We start from the raw sequence: 23,991 nt of genomic DNA on the forward strand, positions 1-23,991 counted from the left end.
GCTGAGCCATGTATCGCCCCTACACCAAGTTGTACCTTAGGCATGACAGTGTTTTGCCTGAAGTGTTCATTTAAATAAGTCCTTGAGATATTTATTTTCACGAATTCTGAAGATATAGAACCTGTCTGAATTAAGCTTGCTTGAAAACTTAACACTAAGGCCCCTTTCACACAGGCGAGTTTTCCGCTCGGGTGCAATGCGTGAATTGAACGCATTGCACCCGCACTGAATCCGGACCCATTCATTTCTATGGGGCTGTGCACATGAACTGTGATTTTCACGCATCACTTGTGCGTTGCGTGAAAATCGCAGCAAGCTCTATTTTGTGAGGTTTTTCACGCAACGCAGGCCCCATATAAGTGAATGGGGCTGCGTGAAAATCGCAGGCATCCACAAGCAAGTGCGGATGCAGTGCGATTTACATGCACTGTTGCTAGGAGACGATCGGGATGGAGACCCGATCATTATTATTTTCCCTTATAACATGGTTATAAGGGAAAATAATAGCATTCTGAATACAGAATGCTAAGTAAAATGGGGCTGGAGGGGTTAGAAATAAATAAAAAATAATTTAACTTACCTTAATCCACTTGTTCGCGCAGCCAGCATCTCTTCTGTCTTCTTCTTTGAGGAATAGGACGTTTGACGTCACTGTGTTCATCACATGGTCCATCACATGATCCATCACCATGGTGCTGGATCATGTGATGTACCATGTGATGAGCGTAGTGACGTCATCAAAGGTCCTTTTCCTCACAGATGAAGAAAGAAGAGATGCTGGCTGCACGAACAAGTGGATTAAGGTGAGTTAAATTATTTTATTTATTTTTTTAACCCCCCCCAGCCCTATTTTACTTAGCATTCTGTATTCAGAATGCTATTATTTTCCCTTATAACCATGTTATAAGGGAAAATAATACAATCTACACAACCTTGAACCCAAACCTGAACTTCTGTGAAGAAGTTCGGGTCTGGGTACCAAAGTCAGTTTTTTATCACGCGCGTGCATAACACATTGCACCCGCGTGATAAAAACTGAACAACGGAACACAATCGCAGTCAAAACTGACTGCCAATTGGGTACCTACTCGCGCGGGTTTGCCGCAACGCATCCGGACACGCTCGTGTGAAAGAGGCCTAAATCTTGGAACCATTGGACAGTGATGTGTAATAGCGTAAGAAACCCTCAAAACGTCTGTTTTGCCTTAGCCAGCATGGTGAGGCTCCTCTCTGTACCCATGGGTATCATCTTCTACTGTTCATGCACTGAAGGCATTCAGCGTATGAGCAGATGCCAGGAATATAATCTTCTCTATCTGTAATTCTGCTAAAGGCTTTCACTGCCTGTGCAGTAGAGGATGCTGGCGTCTTCTTGGGAAGCTATGGACATCACGGTTTCTTTACAGTACATGTATTTATGACCAATGGACACCAGGGAGTTTCACCATGTGGGATAAGGTAAGCCCTGAAGTGGTTTTAGTGTTTCCCATGACACTTCATGTCCGTGTATGGCATTTCTGAAATTTGGCAGGAATGCACCCTTTAAAGCAAAACAATCACACAGAAAGTGTAACCTGATCTGATCAGACTGCATGTTAGGGCTCTTTCACACCTGCGTTCTTGTCTTCCGGCATAGAGTTCCGTCGTCGGGGCTCTATGCCGGAAGAATCCTGATCAGTTTTATCCTAATGCATTCTTAATGGAGTGAAATCCGTTCAGGATGCATCAGGATGTCTTCAGTTCCGGAACGGAGCGTTTTTTGGCCGGAGAAAATACTGCAGCATGCTGCGCTTTTTGCTCCGGCCAAAAATCCTGAAGACTTGCCGCAAGGCCGGATCCGGAATTAATGCCCATTGAAAGGCATTGATCCGGATCCGGCCTTAAGCTAAACGTCGTCTCGGCGCATTGCCGGATCCGACGTTTAGCTTTTTTAGAGTGGTTACCATGGCTGCCGGGACGCTAAAGTCCTTGCAGCCATGGTACAGTGTAGCGGGGAGCAGCATACTTACCGTCCGTGCGGCTCCCGGGGCGCTCCAGAGTGACGTCTTCAAATGCTTCAGATCCGTCTTCAAATGCTTTCAGTACACTTGCGTTTTTTCGGATCCGGCGTGTAATTCCGGCAAGTGGAGTACACGCCGGATCCGGACAACACAAGTGTGAAAGAGGCCTTACAAGCAGAAGGAACTGAGCAGATTGATGTTGATTCTGAGATAAGGAGTCCAGTGGGCGGCCTCACTCAAAGATTAACAGCAATTGCCAAGAAGGACCTCCCACTGGACTTCTACATTTGGGGAGAGTTTCTGGGAGAGTACCTGGCATAGATACTACACTGCCTAGAGTGTAAATCCCTAGAATAAGCTCTGTACAGACACTGAGTGTGCGGGGAATGCTTGGATATTTGATCTACAAGATAAGTAAAGTATAATTATTTGCAAGGTTGTGGTGATCCTAAACTTTATACTAAATATAGACTATAGTAATAATTCTTACAGATGTTAAGCCTAACTTGCTTTGCTGTGCGCCCTTTTCTGCTCTTGTTCCTCCTAATTATCTTCAATGATGAATCCACTGAAGAAGTGATAGATGGCTTATGACTTATTAAAGGGGTTATCCCCTATCCTCTGGATAGGTCATCATTATCTGATCGGTGGAGGTTCGACACCCGGGACACCCACGATCCACTGTTCTGAGACGGCGCAGTTTACCAAGCTTATCAGACATTGTATAGCGGCTGTGCTTAGTATTGCACCCAGCCCCATTTACTTGAATGTAATGGAGCTGCTCCTAGGCCACGTGACACTGGCCTAGGAAAAGCAGAGGGAAGGCCGCGGCGCTCACAGGAGCCCCGCTGACTTCCCAAAAAGCTGATCAGTGGGGGGTTCCGGGTATCTGACCCCCACCAATCAGTCAGAGTTTGAGTTTCTAGTCTTGATAAAGGACTTCTGTCACCCCCCAAAAGTCATTTTTCGTTTTTGGGCTACTTAAAATCCTTATACTGCGATTCTTCACTATATAGTGCTCTTACCCTTTTTCGTTCAGTAGTTTCTTTAAAAACTGCACTTTTATAATATGTAAATTACCTCTCTACCAGCAAGTAGGACGGTTACTTGCTGGTAGCAGCCGAATCCAGCTTTAAAAAAAAGCCCCCTCCTCTTGTTGATTGACAGGGCCAGTGAGCGCTCTCGTCCCCTGGCTAGCCCTGTCTGTGTTCTAAATCTCGCGCCTGCGGCGTACCTATCTTCAGTCGGCGCAGGCGCCATGAGAGGAGGACGCTCGCTCGGCCGCTCCTTCTTCAATGCGCCTGCGCCAATGACGTCACATCTACACCTGGCGCAGGCGCACTGAGGAAGGAGCGGCCGAGTGAGCGTCCTCCTCTAAGTGTGATTTAGTGAGATTTAGAACGCAGACAGGGCCAGCCAGGGGACGAGAGCGCTTGCTGGCCCTGTCAATCAACAGGAGGAGGGGGCGTTTTTTTTAAAGCAGGATGCGGCTGCTACCAGCAAGTAACCGCCCTACTTGCTGGTAGAGAGGTAATTTACATATTATAAAAGTGATGTTTTTAAAGAAACTACTGAACGAAAAAGGGTAAGAGCACTATATAGTGAAAAGTCGCAGTATAAGGATTTTAAGTAGCCCAAAAACAAAAAATGACTTTTGAGGGGTGACAGAAGCCCTTTAACATTGCGCCTTGTCATTGTATAAGCCCCATTGGAAAGACATGTGTTTATACCCTCATATAGTCTTGTATAATTTTTATTTTGTGTAATTTCCTTCACCATAGGCACGATTTTATGCTCCCACCACCATTTTTATTGATGAAATTGACTCGATCTGCAGCCGTAGAGGAACGTCAGATGAACATGAAGCCAGTCGAAGAGTCAAGTCAGAACTGCTCATCCAAATGGATGGTATGATGCATCTAAACAAGTTTCTATAAGATCTATACACTGGGGTGCTGATGTTCAAGGACAAACTGAAGGGGATGCAGCGTTACACCAGTGCTGTGGCCCCCTTAATTATTAAGATTAAAGAGAGTCCTGAAAATTGGATCCTAGTGGTATGCCACCACTTTATAAGGTGGAAATACCCCTTTAAAGGGAATCTATCGTCATTATTATTATTTAAAGGCTATGTACACCTAAAATACTGAGAGGTCATAAACCCTTATTTAAGCCACATTCTTATCAGTATGAGTGTTTATAATGTCAGAGAGCAGAGATAGGAGTCCGTCTGCTCCCCAGATGACGGAAAAGACAGAAAATCCACCGGCTGCTACTAGAGCATCTCCGTTATGTACAGAAAAAAGGGCTCCATATTTTAAATAAAGACCAATTGAAAAAAAAATTACTCATTTTGAGCAAAAATATATAATACAATAACAAAAAAATGTCCCCAAAGGTGTCCGTAGCCTTTAAATAAAGTGTTTATTATGAACAAGTTTTTGTGATTAATGACTGCCTTGACAATACAGGTCTCTAAAGCCCACAACAGCTGACTGTCTGTCTGGTTCCCCGCTGCCAGAATCTTCGGGGACCCTGGAGAGAAACTTCTGTTTTTGCTCTTCTCACATACACATCCCCCAGTGAGCACAGCGTATAAAGTAATGGGTTTTTGGTCCTAGTGGTCATGTCACTGGTCACATGATCCCTGGGATGCTGTGCAGCCCCAGTTAAAGTGGGAAAGTTTGGTATAAAAAAACATATACAAAAATACCTCAAATTGGACATGAAATAGATTAGAATTAGAATTTATAATGACAAACAAAGATAAGTCTTAAAGAGGACCTTTCACTACTGTACAAACTAAAAGCTAACTAGATCAGTGGGCAGAGCGGCGCCCAGGGGTCCCCCTGCACTTACTAGTATGCCTGGGCGCCGCTCCGTTCGCCCGGTATAGGCTCCGGTGTCTGCGCTCCCTCTGACTGATTTTTTGTAGGAGGCGTGTCCCTTGCTGCACTGCTGGCCAATCGCAGCACACAGGCTGTGAGCTGCACAGACAGAAGGAGCGCCCGGCGGCCACGGCGCACGTGAGTATAATGCTGCTCACTGACATATCATGGCAGCCAGGACTTCAGTAGCGTGACTCCTGGCTGCAATGGTAACCGATCGGAGCCCCAGCATTACACTGCTGGGACTCCGATCAGAACTGCTGCTGCCACCAATGATGTGGGGGGGGGAGGGGGCCCCCTGCCACCAATGATCAATACTGGGGGGGGGGGGGCGCGCGCACTGCCCTCTGCCGCTAATGATGGGGGGGGGGGGGGACCCTGTGGCCACTGCGGCCACTGCCACCAATGATGAATACTGGGGAGGGAGGGGGGGTTTGAGTTACCAGAGGGGGCTGATAAGAGTGAGAGGCTGGGGGGCACATGAGAGGCTGGCTGCCATAATCAGCTCCCTGCTGCTGTGTGAACAACGCACAGGGCAGCAGGGAGAGTGTAAAGCCCTATTCACCCTAATAGAGATCTATTAGGGTGAATATGACATGGGTTCTAGCCCTTAAGGAGGCTAATAGTTATTAAATAAAAAGTAAAAAAAAAAGTTTAACCCCTCCCCCAAATATAGAAAACAATATATCGCGATATATATCGCACATGCTTAAAATTATATCGCAATATAGATTTTAGGCCATATCGCCCACCCCTAAGTTCAAAGTATTTGCTAAGGAGCATTTAAACTAGGAAAGGGGGGCAAAAGAGTGATAATCCAGCAGTCTAACTGCCCCCCGGAACAATGCCGGAAGATGCCAGTAGCACATAGGTTAAGAAATGACAAGCTCAGAGTCTTGTCTACAAATGCTCGCAGTCTAGGGAATTAGTTCAATGAACTAGAGTCTATAATGGCATCTGAGAGTATAGATTTAGTGGCTGTTACTGAGACATGGTTGTCACGGTCATGTTGGTGTTTGACCGTGACGCAGTTGCCGTGCAGACTGGTTGCCAGGGGCAACATGTAGTTTGTGGTTTTCACGTGCACTTCCCCTTCAAGGTGTGCCTCCCTGCTCTTTGGTGAGCAAGGGGTTAATCTTCTGACTAGTGGGGATTAAGGTGTTTCCTGGGTGTGGCCGCAAGCTTGATATAAACCTGTGGCTTGCTGGCTGGGTATAGTTGTACTACAGCCTTGCTTGGTGTTAGTGCTTTGATCCTTGCCTGGGTGTTCCAGCCCAGTCCTTGAGGGCCACCTTATGGAACATAAATTGTCCTCCCCTTTGTACCTTCCTTGTACCTTTACCCTCACTTGTTGTATGTGTGGTGTGGGTTTATGTTCTCGGTGTGTGTAGCATTTTGTTGGTTGTTACATGTCTGGGTTGTTGTTGGTCCCTGCATGTATGCTATACGTCACCTGGTATGTTGATACCTCCGGAGGGGTTAACCATTAGTCTGTATGCAGTGCTGCCTGGGCCTGCCGTGCTCCTTGCTGCATGGGGTCCAGGCAGTATCAGGAGTGCTGGATACCTGTGTGTGTGTGTTGTCTGTATAGTGTCCTGTTTGGTGTTTTGGCATCTGTACTTATGCACGGGCTCCAGTCGTTGTGGCAGCGCAGGTAAGTGTGGTGTCTGGTGATCTTACCTGCTGATCCAGTTGCTGCATATGGTCTTTTTCCCTTCCACCTGTTACTAGGCAGCTGGAGACACCGGTTCGTCTGAGTCCTTGAGGAACCAGTTGTCTCCTATTCCTGACCCCTATGCCAGGGACTGTCAGGGTCAGCAGGATCCAGGTTCCAGTGCATGAGCCCTCTCACCTTCAGGGTTCGCTCATGCAGTCAGGAGATCAGGGTCAGGATTAGGGCTGCTGTAGGTTTTGGCCTGCTCCTTTCACTATAGTCTGGACTAGTAACAGTTCCCATTATACGGTGGGGGTTTTCCCCCACTCCCCACCGCGACAATGGTTCAATGGGAGTAATGACTGGGATATAACAATACCAGGGTTCTCTCTATATAGGAAAGATAGAGAAGGCAAGAAAGGGAGAGGGGTGGCTCTGTATGTGAAAGGTAGCATAAAATCGAATTGAATACAAGTTAGCGAGACCAATTTAGAGTCAGTTTGGGTTACGTTGCAGCTTGATAATCATAAGGTAACTCGTGTAGGGGTGATATATAGACCACCTGGCTAAGTCAAAGAATTAGATGATATACTAGTTGAGGAAATAGCTAAAATGACATTGAAAGGGGAAGTTATCATTATGGGAGACATCTTCCTGATGTAAACTGGAAAACCAAAATAGCTAGTTCTGCCAGGAGTACAGATATTCTAAATTCCCTACTGGGATTATCTCTACAGCAAGTAGTTGAGGAACCAATCCGGAAGGAGGCCATTTTACATTTAGTATTCACAAATGGGAATTTGGTATCTGATATTACTGTAGGTGAAAGCTTGGGATCTAGTGATCAGCAGTCAGTGTAGTTTACTATAAGTTCAGTGACTGAGTCACACCACAAAAAAACTAGTTTTAGATTTTAGAAAATCTAAAACTAGATTAGTAGTATATGAGTCCCTATCAGATTGTAACAGTTTTTGCATATTAGATAGACTAACTTGTTGGTTAGAGAGAGCCCATATAAGACACATAAGAAGTCCTGGTGGTAAAAGTTCTGACCAATTTGTATATTTATTGCTAGTGACCCTATACATTATACAGTAACACAGCAGTAAAGCTCTGTATGCACCCTCCTGTTAATTACTCTTTTCTGGGGCAGGGGGCCCTTATGCTATTGTTTACTGGGGTCAGTAATAAATGTATAATATTTGTCTCTCAGTTGACTCCTATTCATTAACCCGTCAAAAAGCACATATCCTGCTGTACTGTCTGAACAGTCTGCAGGATCAGACGACACAGGGTTTGTTTGTTGTCTGTTACTGTGGAGATGTATTGTCTGTTCAGAAGCTCTAGAAAGAAATCGGTAGCAGAGTTTTGATCAAGACTATTTGAACATTTTTTTTAAATTATACAGTACTTAAAGGGGTTGTCTCATCATAGACAATGGGGGTATATTGCTAAGATATGCCCCCATTGTCTTATAGGTGCGGGTCCCACCGCTGGGACCCGGCACTATATGGAGAACGGAGCCCCGCAAGGTGGTGGATGGAGGATTTCGGTCCGGACACCACCAAGCCGGCTACCTATAGAAGTGAATGGGAGCGCACCGTGCATGACCGGCCACCGCTCCCCTTCACTTCTATGGGCTCAACGGAAATAGCCGAACCATCGCTCAGCTATTTTTGCCAGCCCCATGGAAAGTGAATGGAAGGCGGCTGCACATGAGGTGGGACCCGCACCTATAGGACAATAGGGGCATATCCTAGCGATATGCACCCATTGTCTGTCATGAGACAACACCTTAAAAAGGATTTTCTCACTTCAGCAAATTGCATTTATCATGTAGAGAAAGTTAATACAAGGCTCTTACTAATGTATCGTGATTGTCCATATTGCCTCCTTTGCTGGCTAGATTCAGTTTTCCATCACATTATCCACTGTACGTTTCCATGGTTACGGCACCCTGCAATCCAGCAGAGGTGGTCGTGCTTGCACACTGTAGACAAAAGCACCAACCTATGTGAGCTCCCACAGTCCTTGCCACCAGAGGGACCAACGCTTTTTCCTATAGTTTTCAAACACGACCACCACTGATAGATTGCAGGGTGGTCGTTACCATGGAAACGAGCAGTGGATAATGAGAAGGAAAAATGAATCCAGCCAGCAAAGGAGGCAATATGGAGAATCACAATACATTAATAAGTGCCTTGTATTGACTTTCTCTACATGATAAATGCTATTTTCTGAAGTGAGACAATGCCTTTAAGCCTTATGTAAATGAAACTGCCATATGAATAGATATTTACTGTGTACGGTATATGGGAGCATTGATACGACCGTTTTTTTGGTCTGCATCCAATCCGCATTTTTTTTGCAGATTGCACAGAGACCCGTTCATTTCTATAGATGTCATCTGTTTGCTGTCAGAATTCATGCAGCTGAGCTGCAAATTATAGGACATATTTTTTTAATGGGGCCCTTAGAAAGTGCAGGATGCATAGGGACTACATCCGTAATTTGCAGATCCATGATCTGCAGACCACAAAATGGATATGGTAGTGTGAATGCCCCCTAATGATTATGGGAAGCAAATAATCAAAATAGGATCTCTAAAGCTCTGTGCAGACTGCATTCAAGCCTTTCATTGAACGTATACATTGGGAAGATTTCCTGATAAATACCTGAGACAGAAGATTCTGCCATACGGCACTGTATAAGCATACAGTGGCATACTATGCCCGTGCAGTATATATATATATTTTGCGGTGGCCCTCTATTTAGCAAAGCAGTTTAAAAATGGCATGCCTATATACATAGCACCCCAACAGAGGCCACTAGGGACACTCTTTTTGGTCTCCTTTTGGGTGAATGGTGGCCTATAAATACTGTAGACCTTTACAGCTTTACAGTAACTATAGGCGTTGAGCAAAGTGTGCAAAAAAGCTGTAAAGTCATGGCCACTAGGGTCTTACTTCCACATAACTTGCATTCTACTGCCTGTTTGGCTAGATCCTTCTATAGTAACATAGACTCAAAAGACGGTTCACAGGAAATGGGGGCATGTCAGAACTCTGAGCCCCTGAGCCTTATAAAGGAACTACTTCTACACAGATTCTGAAGAGCAGAGAAGCTCTTGTGTGTCTGTAAGTGTGATCTCCCCCTCCCTATCAGCTTTCTGAGCTTCCTAGAAGAAAACAAACACAGTAGGAAGTGAGGTCACAGTACACCTTACTGGCAGATTTAACTGAAGGGAGATGTGCCCTGCTTGTGAGAGAAATGCATCTTGCTGTGCAAGCGAAACAGGGAATAGTATGGCTGAGGAATACATTAGAGTAGCCCTATAAAGACCTGCTCCTTTACAGTCTTGATTCTACAATGAAACAGTCATTAACTCGGGTATTCTTTAAAGAGACCAGCTATATATGGAGACTTACTGGAAGTGCTCTAAAGTATGGAGAGTTATTGGCAATGCTCCATGGAAAAAGAATGTGCAAAGAGGCATCTCCCAAAGAAAGAGAACCATCTAGCGTGCTGGCGCTACTGAAATGGTTCTCATTCCTTGGGAGATACCTCTTTGGATATTCCAGTCTGTGAAGAATAGAAGTCCTTCCTGATACTTTCTGTATGCCCTCGGGTGGGCTTCTAGTCATTTTCATATAGATCTGGAATAGAAAGAAACTATATAGGTTCTTTTAAAAGAACTTGGACTTTATAATAGAGTTTGGCATTTTGCACAGGACTAAAGTGCCTAGATGTAGTTCTGCTTTTTGTGTGATATAAAAGAATTTTAGGAGTATTTCCTTTAATAAGTTTTCATTGCCCTTAGTCTGAGAGCAGTAGAGACAGTTATATAAATAACCTGTCTCCCTCGGCTGAGCAATGTACAACAGTAGTTATTTTATGTAAAGCCCTCCAGCATCAGACTTCAAAACCACTGTGCACAGATGCCATTTGAGAAATTGCCTGGGACAGTTTGTTTTATGAATATATACTTGGATGAACTAGCAGAGCAGTGGTGTGAAAGCAGAGCTCCTGTGATTGATGGCAGGTGGTCTCAGAATTCTAAGTCTACAGAGCAAAGTGCGGTTTTAATAAAGATTATGGTTCCTCCATTGTCAAACCCCTTTTCGATTTTCTTCTGCTAACTACATAATGCACGTTTTAATATTGCAGGGGTTGGAGGTGCCCTGGAAAATGACGATCCTTTAAAAATGGTTATGGTTCTGGCTGCTACCAATTTCCCATGGGACATCGATGAGGCTTTACGGAGAAGATTAGAAAAGAGGATCTATATAGCATTACCTACAGGTATTCAGATATTCATATCATGAGGACAGGTGCAATTCTCATAAAGGGCAACTAAACCCAAAAATGTATGCATAATACTTATATAAAAAGGCAGCGCCTATGTCCACCTGCAGAAGGGATGCTTAGGTCTGCTCTGTCAAAGGGAACCCGTTGCTGTTTTGGGGCCACTAAACCAAAGGCACGCATTTGGGGTTTAGGGTCCTAACTCCCAGCTTTATAATGGCATGCTGATGGTTAATTAGCTCAAACCAGGGGACAGGTTCCCTTTAAATCCCTGGACAGCTGCATAAACAAACTAGCGAGTTTCACAATCTATTAGGGAATTGCTGATTATGCTGGCATTTAAATGTAAAATTGAACATAATATATATATATATATATATATATATATATATATTAGGGATCGACCGATATTGATTTTTTAGGGCCGATACCGATAATTTGTGAACTTTCAGGCCGATAGCCGATAATTTATACCGATATTCTGGGAATTTTCATTTTTGAAAAAAAAATTAAAATTCCCACAAATCTGCTGAAAATTAATGTTTATTGTTAATGTGTATTTTTTTTTTTTGTAAATCTTTCTTTTTCATTTATATTTAATATTTTGGTGTTTTTATTTTTAACTAACTTTTAGCCCCCTTAGGGACTAGAACCCTTGTCCTATTCACCCTGATAGAGCTCTATCAGGGTGAATAGGAGCTCACACTGTCCCTGCTGCTCTGTGCTTTGTGCACACAGCAGCATGGAGCTTATCATGACAGCCAGGGCTTCAATAGCGTCCTGGCTGCCATGGTAACCGATCGGAGCCCCAGCATTACACTGCTGGGGCTCCGATCGGAGGAGCAGGGGAGAGGGAATCCTGTGGGGGGCGCACTGCGACTGGGGTGGGGGGGGAGGGGGGGCGCACCACTGTTTAATACTGGGGGGAGGGGGGGGGCGCACTGCGCCACCAATGCTTAATACTGGGGGGCTTGGGGGGAGGCGCACTGCGCCACCAATGCCTAATATGGGGGGGGGAGGGGGGGCGCACTGCGCCACCAATGTCTGATACTGGGGGGCTTGGGGGGCGCACTGCGCCACCAATGAAGCTTAATCTCTAGTTTATTCATATACAGGAGGCGGGAGCTGGCTGCAGGATCACATAGCCAGCTCCCGACCTCTATGAGCTGTAGCTGCGATCCGCGGCACCTGAGAAGTTAACTACCGCAGATCGCAGCTACAGCTCATAGAGGCCGGGAGCCGGCTATGTGATCCTGCAGCTCCCGCCTCCTGTATATGAATTAATGTGAGATTAAGCTTCATTGGTGGAGCAGTGGCCATAGCTCCTCCCCTCCTCCTGTCCCCTGTACTTTCATTGGCTGGAGCGGCAGCAGCAGCACAGGGGGAGGAGACACTGCTCCTTCTCCCCTGTGCTGCTGCTGAGGGAACACGGAGAGCGCTGTCAGCAGCGCGATCTGTGTTCCCAGGACGTTATCGGAATATCGGCAAAATAAATGCCGATACCGATAACGTTCAAAATCCTGAATATCGGCCGATAATATCGGTAAATCCGATAATCGGTCGATCCCTAATATATATATATATATATATATATATATATATATATATATATAGTTTTATACATAAACTCCTCGACATTAGAAATTGCAACGCCAGCAAGGACAAGCAATAAGGTTATGCAAATCAAGGAAGTAACAGTTGTCGCTATGATCTGCAAACTATCAAATTTTCAAGCACCTAGCTCCAATCTGTGGCATGTGCAGAAAAGACAGAGTGAAAGCAAAGTTTTTTTTAGCCACACGAAACCTCAAAAATTGCATCAAGTCTTCTGTGGGATGATTGTGCAATGCCTCCTGTTCGTTGACATGCCAGTTATCACAAATTGTTACAAAAGGAGAGGGACGTAATATTTCAACTGAGAGACCTTGGTTTATCACTCCAGCACATCACTATGTGCCTAGTCTGAGATGTTGGCACCGGTCATAGTTGCGTGTCCCAGTGGTTGGAACAACAATGACGAATTGAAATGACAGCAAGAGGTGCACAGAGACGAGCCTCTGCACAAGCGATTTGTCAGATTAGAAAAACTGAGTGTAGTGATCCAAGTGAAATTAGATGTGACATCCCAAGACTAGGGTGCCAAACACTGTCTACACAAACCATCAGAAGGTGTTTGTATGACATCAGGCTGCAAGCCATACATCCAGCTACAGGTGTTTCATTGGCCTGATGCCACTGTTCTCAAAGGCTATCATGGTGCACACCAAGACTGCAATGGAGGCGGGAATCTATCCTCTTCAGTGATGGAGACCACATGAGCAACTCCATGAAGAGGTCATCAAAAGGGAACATCACACTGTTGACAGACCCCTCTAGTCTACATTTCAGATACACTAACAGCTCGACAGCTTGGTTGTAGAAACAGTGGTACCGCCATTTCTCCAAAGTGTTCCAGGAGCTGTTTTATCATCAGGCCAACACTAGGCTGCATGCTGCTTGTGCTACTGTGAGCAGCCTGTGGGGCCTAAATCTGCTACCATGGCCTGCAGAGTCTGTGAACTTGTCTCTGTCACTTCTGGGACGTCATTTGTCAGCAATTGCAAATGGAGCTGCCAGCATCAAATCTTGATAATGTGGATGCCCAAGTGCATTTAGTGGTAGAACATTCCTCAGACAACAATTAAAGGAGTTGTCCGGGTTCATAGCTGAACCCGAACATACCTCTATTTTCACCCAGGCAGCCCCCTGACTTGAGCGTCGGAGCAGTTCATGCTCCAATGCTCTCCTTTGCCCTGTGCAAAGGTATTTTTTAGAGATCCGGTGACAAACCGGGCTCTCCATAGGGCTGCCAGGAAGCCTGGTGACGTCACCATCACTGATGGGCGGGCTTTAGTGCTGCCCTAGCCTGTAAAACGGCTAGGGCAGTGCTAAAGCACTCCCATCAGAGCCGGTGACGTCACTGGACACACTGGCAGTGTGTGATTGTAAACAAAAGAGCCCTTGCCCTGCACGATTTAGCGCAGGGCAAAGGAGAGCATCGGAGCATGAACTGCTCGATGCTCAAGTCAGGGTGACTGCCGAGGTGAAATTATGGGTGTCTCTGAACCCGGACAACCCCTTTAATAACCTCACTAATAGCATACCAGGGCATGTAAGTGCATGTATTTCTGTGTGTGGCGCTCAGACTTGATACTGAATAAATACAGATGTTTTGAATATTTTGTTTCCATTTTTTGGTATCATTTGCACATCATTAACATGTCTGTCTGTGATGTCCATAATTCCACATCATTACCTTCTTGGTGTTCCAATTTAAATGTTGAGTAAAGTAAAAATAAATATATATAATATATATCCTTCGCATCTGCTTCCAGGCTATACCACTATGTTACTATTCCTCTCTCAGTATTCCCATTTGTTCAGTTTGCTTGACCCAACTCTTTTTTTTATGTCTCATGTGGGTTCCTTGGGGGTGGTTCGTGACAGAGTGATTCAGTTTTATTTGTTCTTTGGTTCACTGTGTCATGCTCCACCCTCTCAGGCACAAGACTAAAGATTACACAGTGTATCAGATGTGAAAGGAGTGTTCCTTTAAAGGGGTTGTAACAAGTTTAGAAGTATCCCCTATCCACATGATAGGGGATACTAACTGATCGCTTGGGGACTTATTCTCAAGCTAATGGACCAGCAGGACGGGCATGTGCCCTGCCGCTCCATTCATTCTCTACTCTGTACTCCGCCTTACCTGGCGCTCCATCAGATCGGGGGAACGGGACCCCCTGTTCTTTGGATGAATCGGGGTTCCGGCAGGCATACCCCCAGCGATCAGTTAGTTATCCCCTATCCTGTTATTAGGGGATAACTTGTACACTTGGTACAACCCCTTTTAAAAGGCATCTTTTAGCAGTTTTGTACCTATGACACTGGCTGACCTGTTACATTTTCACTTGGCAGCTGAAGGCATCTGTGTTGGTCCCATTTTTATATGTGTCTACATTGCTGAAAATAATGATGTTTTAATATATGCAAATTAGTCTCTAGGAGCAACGGGGGGGTTGCTGTTACTCCTAGAGGCTCTGCTTTCTTTGCAACTATGCGTCCTCTGCACTTTGATTAAATGGGCCAGGCAGTGAAAACGTCAACTCACCTGGCCCTGTCAAAGTGCAGAGGGTGCAGCAGTTGCAAAGAAAGCAGAGCCTCTAGGTGTAAACGTAACACCCCCATTGCTCCTAGAGGCTCATTTGCATATATTAAAACATAATTTTTCTCAGCAATGCGGGCACATATGAACATGGGACCAACACAGATACCTTCAGCTGCCAAGCACACCTGTAACAGGTCAGACAGTTTCATAGGTACAAATCTGCCGACAGCCCTTTAAGCCAACTTGTAACAAAGACGTTTTCTAGAATAATTGCAAAGAAAAAAAAGGGGGGTCAGTCAGCACATCCCAATGCGCAGGTGCACGTTGCTGTGGCAGAAAACATAAAGTAAAAAATACAATTCAACAGCTCTCTGCAAACCAAATAAAATACAAAAAAGTATTCTAATGCTAATGCTACCCTTATTATGTAAATTAGAGATGCTTGGCAAATACATTTTGTACAAAATTATTTGGGCCCGTCTGCCACACGTCAAGGCAATCTCTGTAAGACAGGAACCTAACACTAAGCTCTACCTGTTATGTGCCATGACGGCTACCATACAATTCAGGGAGTGTAAGTTCCACATGCATGCTGGGCCCACCTTAAAGGGGTTTTCTCATCTCAGACAATGGCATATTGCTAGGATATGCCTCCATTGTCTTATTAGTGCGGGTTCCACCGCTGGGACCTGCACCTATATCGAGAACGGAGCCCCGAAAGTGAAGGAGAGCGCACAGCGCATGCGCAGCCGCTCTCCATTCATTTCTATGGGGCCGCCAAAAATAGCCTAGCTCGGCTTGGCTATTGCCCTCTCCTCATAGAAATGAATGGGAGCATGGGCCGCACATGCACTGCATGCTCCCATTCACTTCTACGGGAGAGGCGAGGATTAGCGCTTGGTGGTAGACGGATCCCGGGAAATCTGGGGTCCTCCAGCCACAGCGCTCCCAGCGGTGGGACCCGCACCTATCAGACAATGGGGGCATATCCTAGCGATATGCCCCCATTGTCTAAGATGGGAATACCCCTTTAAGGACAAAAATTGAGGTGGGCCCAGCATGCATGTGGAACCTACACTCCCTGAATTGTATGGTAGCCGTAATGGCACATAACAGGTGGAATTTAGTGTTAGGTTCCCGTCTTACAGAGATCACCTTGACATGTGGCAGATGGGCCCAAATAATTTTTTACAAAATGTACCGTATTTGCCAAGCATCTCTAATTTACATAATAAGCATAGCATTAGCATTAGAATACTTTTTTTTATACTGTTGCATTGTATTTTTGTTGCATTGTATTTTTTACTTTCTAGAATAATGTTTTATCCCCAGTCACAGGTCTATATTTTTTCCGTCAGACTTTAAGAATTTTTCTGTCTCATTGGCAGCAAATGAATTACTTGTCAGTGTGCCGGACGAGATATTTGTTGTATACTCCATTGTATGGAAAGCGGTGCGGAATGTGAAAAACATCTTTATCAAGCGTTAAAATGCCACGTTAACCCTGTCTGTTCTCATCACCTGCACTAGCTGCATTTGTGCTAAACGTCTCGGATAAAATATAGTGTAGTTATGTATCTATATGTCCACCTAAGATTAAAGTGATAGAGGAGTTGCTTCCATATCTGACTTTTTCCCAGTTTCTTTGGACCTCTATGTTGGGCTACTTTCACACTAGCGTTTTCAATTCCGCTATTAAGATCCATCATATGATCTCAATAGCGGAGGAAAACTCTTCCGTTTTTGTCCTCATTCATTGTCAATGGGGACAAAACTGAACTGAACAAAACGGAGGACTCCAGAATGCATTCTGTTCCGTTTGGTTGCGTCCCCATGCAAGCAGCGTTTTTCTGTCCGTGATGTGGTGTAGAGCAAGACACAATGTAAGTCAATGGGGACGGATCAGTTTTCTCTGACACAATAGAAAATGGATCTGTCCCCCATTGACTTTCAGTGGAGTTCATGACGGATCCGTCATGGCTATATAAGACATAATACAACCGGATCCATTCATGACGGATGCAGACGGTTGTATTATTGTAACGGAAGCTTTTTTCCAGATCCAGGACAGATCCACAAAAAACACTAGTGTGAAAGTAGCCTTAGTTTGGGGGTTGGTGTTTTAGTGGGCCCTTTTTTTTTTTAGGAAATAGAGGTGTCAGCCATTTTTTCCAGTCGTGGAAAGGCTTAATCCATCATCTCTATTCATACAAACACTCCCCCTTCAAGATTGGAAAACAAAACCAGTATTAAATTAATCGCAGCGCTGCAGCATGGGAGAATGAGACGCCGGCAGGTTCCCCTGGGTGGAGCCTAACATATGAAGATACCGGAGGCTATAATGGGAGAACAGAGCGGCGCCCAGGTATAACAGTAAGTGCAGGGAGATCCCTGGGCGCCGCTCTACATGTCTGTATAGTTAGTTTAGATTTTCTAGTGAAAGGTCCTCTTTAAAGTCCCAGATTATGTCGCAATGGTTATTTACAGCAAAAATCTGCGACTTTTTGTCTGTCACACCACTTTTCCCGAGTGCCAAGAAAATGGGGAGTGGCATTAGCAGGAAAGATGGCAGGCCGGGAGGCCTGTCTCATTTATCATTTTCCATGTCAGTTTTTGGCATGGAAAATGACTTAATACTACAGCAGCAAGGGAGCTGGCGTAGATTTTAGTATGTCACACGGCCTGCTGGAGGAAGCGCCAAAGTTACATAGAGGCCTGCACCTCAACATAACTTTGGCGCACACCCGCCGGCAGCACAGAGAAACTGAGACTGGCGTCTAATTCTTAAGAAATGTCCCCCTTGATCTTTTTCATTCCACTATTTCATATACAAGAGTTGTTCATCCCCGGTAGTCGTTATCTTCAGGGAACGCCCGCTCCTCTTGACATACAGTTAATAAAGTAGATGAAGCAAAGGAAGTCAACAAAGGATTGCAAGTGTTCAAAGTAGAAATATATCTATATGTAAATATAACGAGCAGCATCGAAAGGCAGACTTCCCAAAGGATAGTCTGACATAAGGTGATTTGCCTTTCACAGGCGTTAATGCATCTGTAATTCCTTTTAAATATTTACAAGCACTGACAGGCAACTTTAATCCCAACATAATTTCACCATCACCGGGAGCTGTCGAAGACGGTTAAGAACATAAGTTACCACGGTTTTTTTCACGCAAAGGAACAGATCATTGTAATCAGATCATTGTAATTCACCGATGGCTGGTCCCTGTGACTGCGCTGTCTGGACTCGAGCTACATCAGAATGCAGAAGTCTCTTCTCTCCCATTACTAAAATTTCATCACATGTCAAACTGTTTCATGGCTACAAACGGGCAATAACCCGATGAGTAAAGTTAGTTGCAAATAGAAGTTGTTATATCAGATATTCCCTTTGAAGGGAGTCTGTATGCAGATTTGACCATGCTATACTGCTGACAGCATTAGGCGGGGCCTAGTGAGAGAATTACACTACTTCATTAATAACTAACTTCGGCTCATCGGAGCCCATACAGTCCAATACTTTACGGAGATGAATCTCCTGTACAAAATTATTCCGAAGTTTTGAACGAAGCGACTTCGGATTAAGCATCCGAAGCTCGCTTAGCCCAACTCTAATTACAAACATACCTTTTGTAAAGCTTTTAATATCAGGAGTAGTGTGAATGTGAACTTTTATTCTGCCGGGTTCTGGGAGTGGAGCTTCACTGTGAAGTGCTTTCTGCTCTTTGCATTTATCTTCTTCACAGCCCCTCCCCTATGATCTGAATGACAGCTGTAGTATCCCATCAGGAGACAGCTACAGCTGTCACTCAGAACAGAGAGGAAGAGCTGTGAAGCAGCTTAATGCAGAGTGCACTTCACAGTGAAGCCCCTCCTCCAGTGTGTTGCAAGAGCAGAACCTGGCAGAATAAACATTAATATTCACACTACTACAGGTAAGAAAAGCTTCACAATAAGTATGTCTGTACCGCTCTCCCCTGCCCCTCCCGGGTTATTGGCATAATAAATCTTCTCAATGACTTCTATTTGCTGGGTTGGGTTTTCCAGTTTGCAGTTGCTCTAATGCAGGCAAGTCCCCTGATCGATCCCCTTTCTATTGCTTAGGGCAGAGACCTGCATCCTGCATCAATTTTTTTCAGTAGGGACTGCATATAGTTTACTTGATTTCAATACAGCACTCCACCCGATGATGCTAGCTAATCATCAATCCTTCCTCTCCCCACCACAATCCTCTGTTTTTGGGGAACACATAGTATGATAGACGGCTTAAATAGACTGGTCTGCCCCTTTTAAATTTAAAGAGACTGTATGACTGTATATTTTTATAGGTTATTGTGATGTACTGTGTGTTGCCCTCTTGATACAACGGTACTTCTCTGGCGGTGCTGCTATCCCGGCCAACTATCCAGACACAAAACATTATCGAGGACCTTATTAATCCTCTTTCTCATAATAATCTTCTGGTTCAAGGGCATTTCCTTCCAGACTGGAATAGAAGTATGAATTATGGGATTGTTGCTGCGTCTGGAACAGTTGTGATCATTGTACGGGCTGCATGTAAAGTGGATATGTTTCCAGTGAGGACTTGGCTGAAGTATATGATTTTTCTAGCTTTTCCTGGGAAGTGATGTCATTAGATCAGATTTATTCATACATGTATTTTATGCTCCCCGTTGCTGGGAGAACTTATTACTTAGCACATATAAAAATGAATTGCAAGGAACATTAGGAGAGTTTTCAAGGTCTTTAAAAGTTGACTTTCAAAAACAAAATCCATTTTCAAGGGTAACACCGAGAAATGTATAAGCTATTCGAACGGCAATGTCAGATACTTTCTAAAATAGTATGTTTTGTACTGCAAAAATGTGTCCTTTATAGGGAACCTGTCACCTCCTAAAAACATCCCAAGCTGGCAGCAGTACCTGAGAGTAGCCAGCAGCATGTTTGTAACAATCCTTTTCTTCCTGCAGGTAGTTGAGCAGAAGCTGTAAAAACGATCTTTAATCCCCCGGCGCGCTTCTCTAGTCAGGCTTGAAGTCGCGGGGGCAGCGGCCTCCTTGCTTCAAGTCACGGTAACCACGCCCCCTTCGCTGTGACTGATAGCCGGCTGTTCGGCAAAGGCAGCCGAATTCTCGCGCATTCAATCACAGCAAAGGGGCAGGGAAGGAGGCGTGGTTACCGTGACTCTAATGGGATCCGGCGGTGATCCTGCGGTGATCCTGCGGCCGCTTTCGACATAACTGCTGGGTTTTAGCCGGACAAATAGGCTTTCGTCCGGCTGATAGCCAGCATTTATGCTGGATCATCTCTGACGGAGATGTGAACGCAGCCTTACACCAGGCAGTGGTGGGGGGAGGGTTTGTGCACCAACCAGTTGCATTACAGAAAGACAGTTTGTGGGAAGAGGAGGAAACAGTCTGGTCTCTAGCAAAATATATTACATTTTTTTATTTTTTTTATGCATTTCCTACATGTAGCGTATATTGAAACCAATGTTTTGTCCCCATTCTGATAATTGCCAATTGTTTTATCACTGCTGAAAGAACCAGAACAGACACGACACGGGACACAGCCGGCTACCTAGTTAGCCATCAGTGACTGTTTCTGTGCTCATTTTTATTATACACTGCACATATGTTCCGCTAAATCTGCCATGATGGCGTGGAGTAGCATTTTATCAGAATTTGGCACCTGCCAGCCTAGTGGAATCTCACGACAGAATATAATTTGTATTTAATTGATTTAATCCTGGCAGATTTTAGACCTTGCTTATGTTCTCAGTTCTTCGGGGAACTCGTTCTATTATTAATCGCTGCAAATGTAAGTCTGCTCCCTCTCTGTGTCACAGCTAATGGAAGAGCTGAGCTGCTGAAAATAAATCTCCGAGAAGTTGAGCTGGACCCAGCGGTAAACCTGGAGGAGATTGCGGAGAAGATTGAGGGATACTCTGGCGCAGACATCACCAATGTTTGCAGGTACCTCAGCCCTAATGTTACACTGCGGCGTTACAACGCAAAAGTTTTCTGCAAATAAAAAGGGTTAAAGAAATGAAATACGAAATGTTCTTGCTGTTTTTATCTCTTGTCTCATTCTCTGTTGTTCCGCTTTTCTTAAAGGTATAATCTCCTCGGGTAAAAACCTTAACCTTTCTTAAATAATTTAGCAATCTGTTAGCAGTCTTAAGGAAATCCTGCTTGTGCAATTAATCAACCGCTTTCCTCTCCTTAGAAATGTAATTACAGATTTAATATCTGGGGGGAAGTATTTTTCGATTGTCTACTTAATTACTTTTAGCAGCGCTCCTCTCCTAAAAATTAAGTGAATTTGTTTCCTAGAAACCTTGAAGCGGTGTCACAAATGCAGCAATTTGTCTGATGAATGCCTGTAGTCACAGAGGGGTTAATTTCTGCTAGTTTTTTTGTTTTTTTTTAAATAGATTTATCTATGTGAAATTTGCATTTTTATTGGGACAGAATTTGTAGCTCTGATGTCATCATAGAGGCGTTTCCTTTTGCAGCATTCTGGCCCACTAGAGTTGCCATGACGGTAGAGTTCAGGGGGTTAGCAGCCTCCACACTCCAACTGTTGTACAACTCTCATCGTGCACACTTGCTCGGCTGTACTTGGAACGCCCCATAGAAGTGAATAGAGCATGCTGGGAGCATTTGTTTTCCAACAGCTGGAATGCCGGAGCTTGATGGCCACTGGAGTAGGTTGTCAGCTTGAGCCTTCAGGACATATGTGCAAGATGTGAATGAAAGTATACAATTTATTTAACGCACATGGTACCCTTTAAAGGGGACCTGTCAGCCGCACTATGCTGCCCGCTGATGCTGCTCGCTGTCCCTACCCTCCCCCGCCTCCAGACAACAAATGACAGGCATAGGAAAGAGACTTGTCACTCATCATATGGAGGTGGGGGAAGGCGGCCACGGCGAGCAGTGTCTGACTACTCCCTCGCAGGGCTGGTGTGCACTGCAGGATCGGGAGGTCACTACTGTAAAAGTACCGACTGCCACCACAGAAGTGACAGACCACTGTAATCAGCAGGGCTGTCACTACACTATACCGCCCTGGATGAGGTTCCTTGTAAACATCATTTTACAGTATTTAATGAATTTCATACAGATAGTAAGTTTCTTAATAAATTGTAAGTTTATCTTGTACTAGTACAAAGTTACAGCCTGTGTTATTAATGGCCAGAACTGCATTCACATTTCTGTAGGCTTTAGAGCTGAAATCGCTATTTCTTGCTGAATCATAGTCCTTACACAAGGCACAGCACAGAAAACTGACATAAGAAAAACATGACCATAAGGGCTCATGCACACAAACGTATTTTCTTTCCATGTCCGTCCGTCTATTTTTTTTTTGGCGGACCGTATACGGAACCATTCATTTCAATGGACGTCATCCGTATTTTTTGTGGTTCTGTTTTTTTGCGGACCGCAAAATACATATGGTCGTGTACATGAGCCCTTTTAGGAGTGCTGCTAAACTGTAAAGCTGGTGTCTGACAACAAGCTTGTTGACTGTTTCCTATAGCAACCAGCTGAATTTTGAATGCATTTTTACATTTTTGGTATCAACATCGTCAACCTGTAAGTGTAATATAATAAGACCATACAGAAAAAAATTGCAGCATTTTACCATTCAGTATTCAAAAAATTATATATATACCAAAACGGTGCCAATAGAAGCACTTTTCTTGCAAAAACGGCCAGCCCTCATACAGCTGCGTCAACATAAAAATAATGGAGAAGTTATGGCTCTTGAAAAGTGGCGATCACAGTCTTCTGAAGGCCCAAACTATTCCAGTCCTTAAGGGGTTAAACTGCACTGGGCATTAGGGTAATTTTGTTCTAAAAACCACACAATCACTCCATTATAATTAATGCAGCCCCCAGCTAAGACCGATCAGAGATGGGTTGGCGTGGTGCTTTTCCAGTGCCGCCGCCACCACCTTTTTTGTTCATTTGATCGCTGGCAGTTGAACATTGATGGCACATGCTAAAATACGTCTTCAATGTCTGTCGTGAGACAAGCCCCTTTAAGTGGTCTTTGAGATTTCTCACACTGTCTTGGTTGATTATGTTTTTCAGGGATGCCTCCATGATGGCCATGCGCCGACGTATCCAGGGCTTAACACCAGAACAGATCCGTGCTTTGTCTAAGGATGAGCTACAGATGCCAGTGACGATGGCAGACTTTGAGTTGGCACTAAAGAAAATCTCAAAGTCTGTTTCTGCTTCAGACTTGGAGAAATATGAGAAGTGGATGAGTGAATTTGGTTCTGCTTAGCAAACCTTCTCTCGTGTATAGCATTGGGACGTTTTCAAGCTCTACAAGTTATACAATTCCCAGCGGTTTTTACCAACTCCAGACACATTGACTTGGTGCCCTGCATCGACTACAGCCAATCCTCATAAGGTCCAGCTCTGCCTTTCCTTTCCATTCTTTTACGGGAAAAGGATATCGTTCCTCTCAATTAAATGTATCTGATCCAACAGTTAGCTGCTTTAAGGTTCATTCCCTGTGACAATTTGAACATTTACCTATCCAAGTGAAGAAGTCTACTTTGTGCCCATAACCCATCATTTGCAAGAAATACCCGCTTTTCCACATTACAACCTCCTGCTACAAATCTTTCGGGCAATCTTATTATCACTAGCCTTATTAACTGTAATAAGTTGCACTGTGCAAAGTGCACTTAGAAAGGTACTTCTCTGGTCCAACTTATACTCCAAATTTCAGGCCTGCATGAATGTATAACACAGTCTCAGTATCAGGCCTTGCCCTGAGGGATAGTTAGCACATCTTCCTCCAATTTGTGATATCCTGCAGTTTTTTCCCACTGGTTCACCATATTGTAGCTTCAGCTATATGGACCAGAAATATATAAATAATGGGGCACATATACAAAGGCTTTAGGCTGCTTTCACACTAGCGTTTTCGTTTTCCGGTATTGAGATCCGTCATAGGGGCTCAATACCGGAAAAAA

General features: G+C 44.5%; 1 protein-coding gene across 1 annotated transcript in view; it reads left to right on the forward strand.

The window, feature by feature from the left end:
• KATNAL1 (katanin catalytic subunit A1 like 1) overlaps positions 1-23,470 on the forward strand; it is a 79,587-nt gene extending 56,117 nt beyond the window's left edge. The window contains exons 7-10 of the mRNA XM_044287252.1: positions 3,782-3,908; positions 10,710-10,844; positions 20,839-20,965; positions 23,093-23,470. Coding sequence (XP_044143187.1) covers positions 3,782-3,908; positions 10,710-10,844; positions 20,839-20,965; positions 23,093-23,291 — 588 coding nt within the window. The 3' untranslated portion in view covers positions 23,292-23,470. The remainder of the gene's footprint in view (positions 1-3,781; positions 3,909-10,709; positions 10,845-20,838; positions 20,966-23,092) is intronic.
• Positions 23,471-23,991: the final 521 nt, after the last annotated feature.

Source organism: Bufo gargarizans, chromosome 3 (genome assembly GCF_014858855.1).
Source record: "Bufo gargarizans isolate SCDJY-AF-19 chromosome 3, ASM1485885v1, whole genome shotgun sequence".
NCBI classification, from domain to species: domain Eukaryota; kingdom Metazoa; phylum Chordata; class Amphibia; order Anura; family Bufonidae; genus Bufo; species Bufo gargarizans.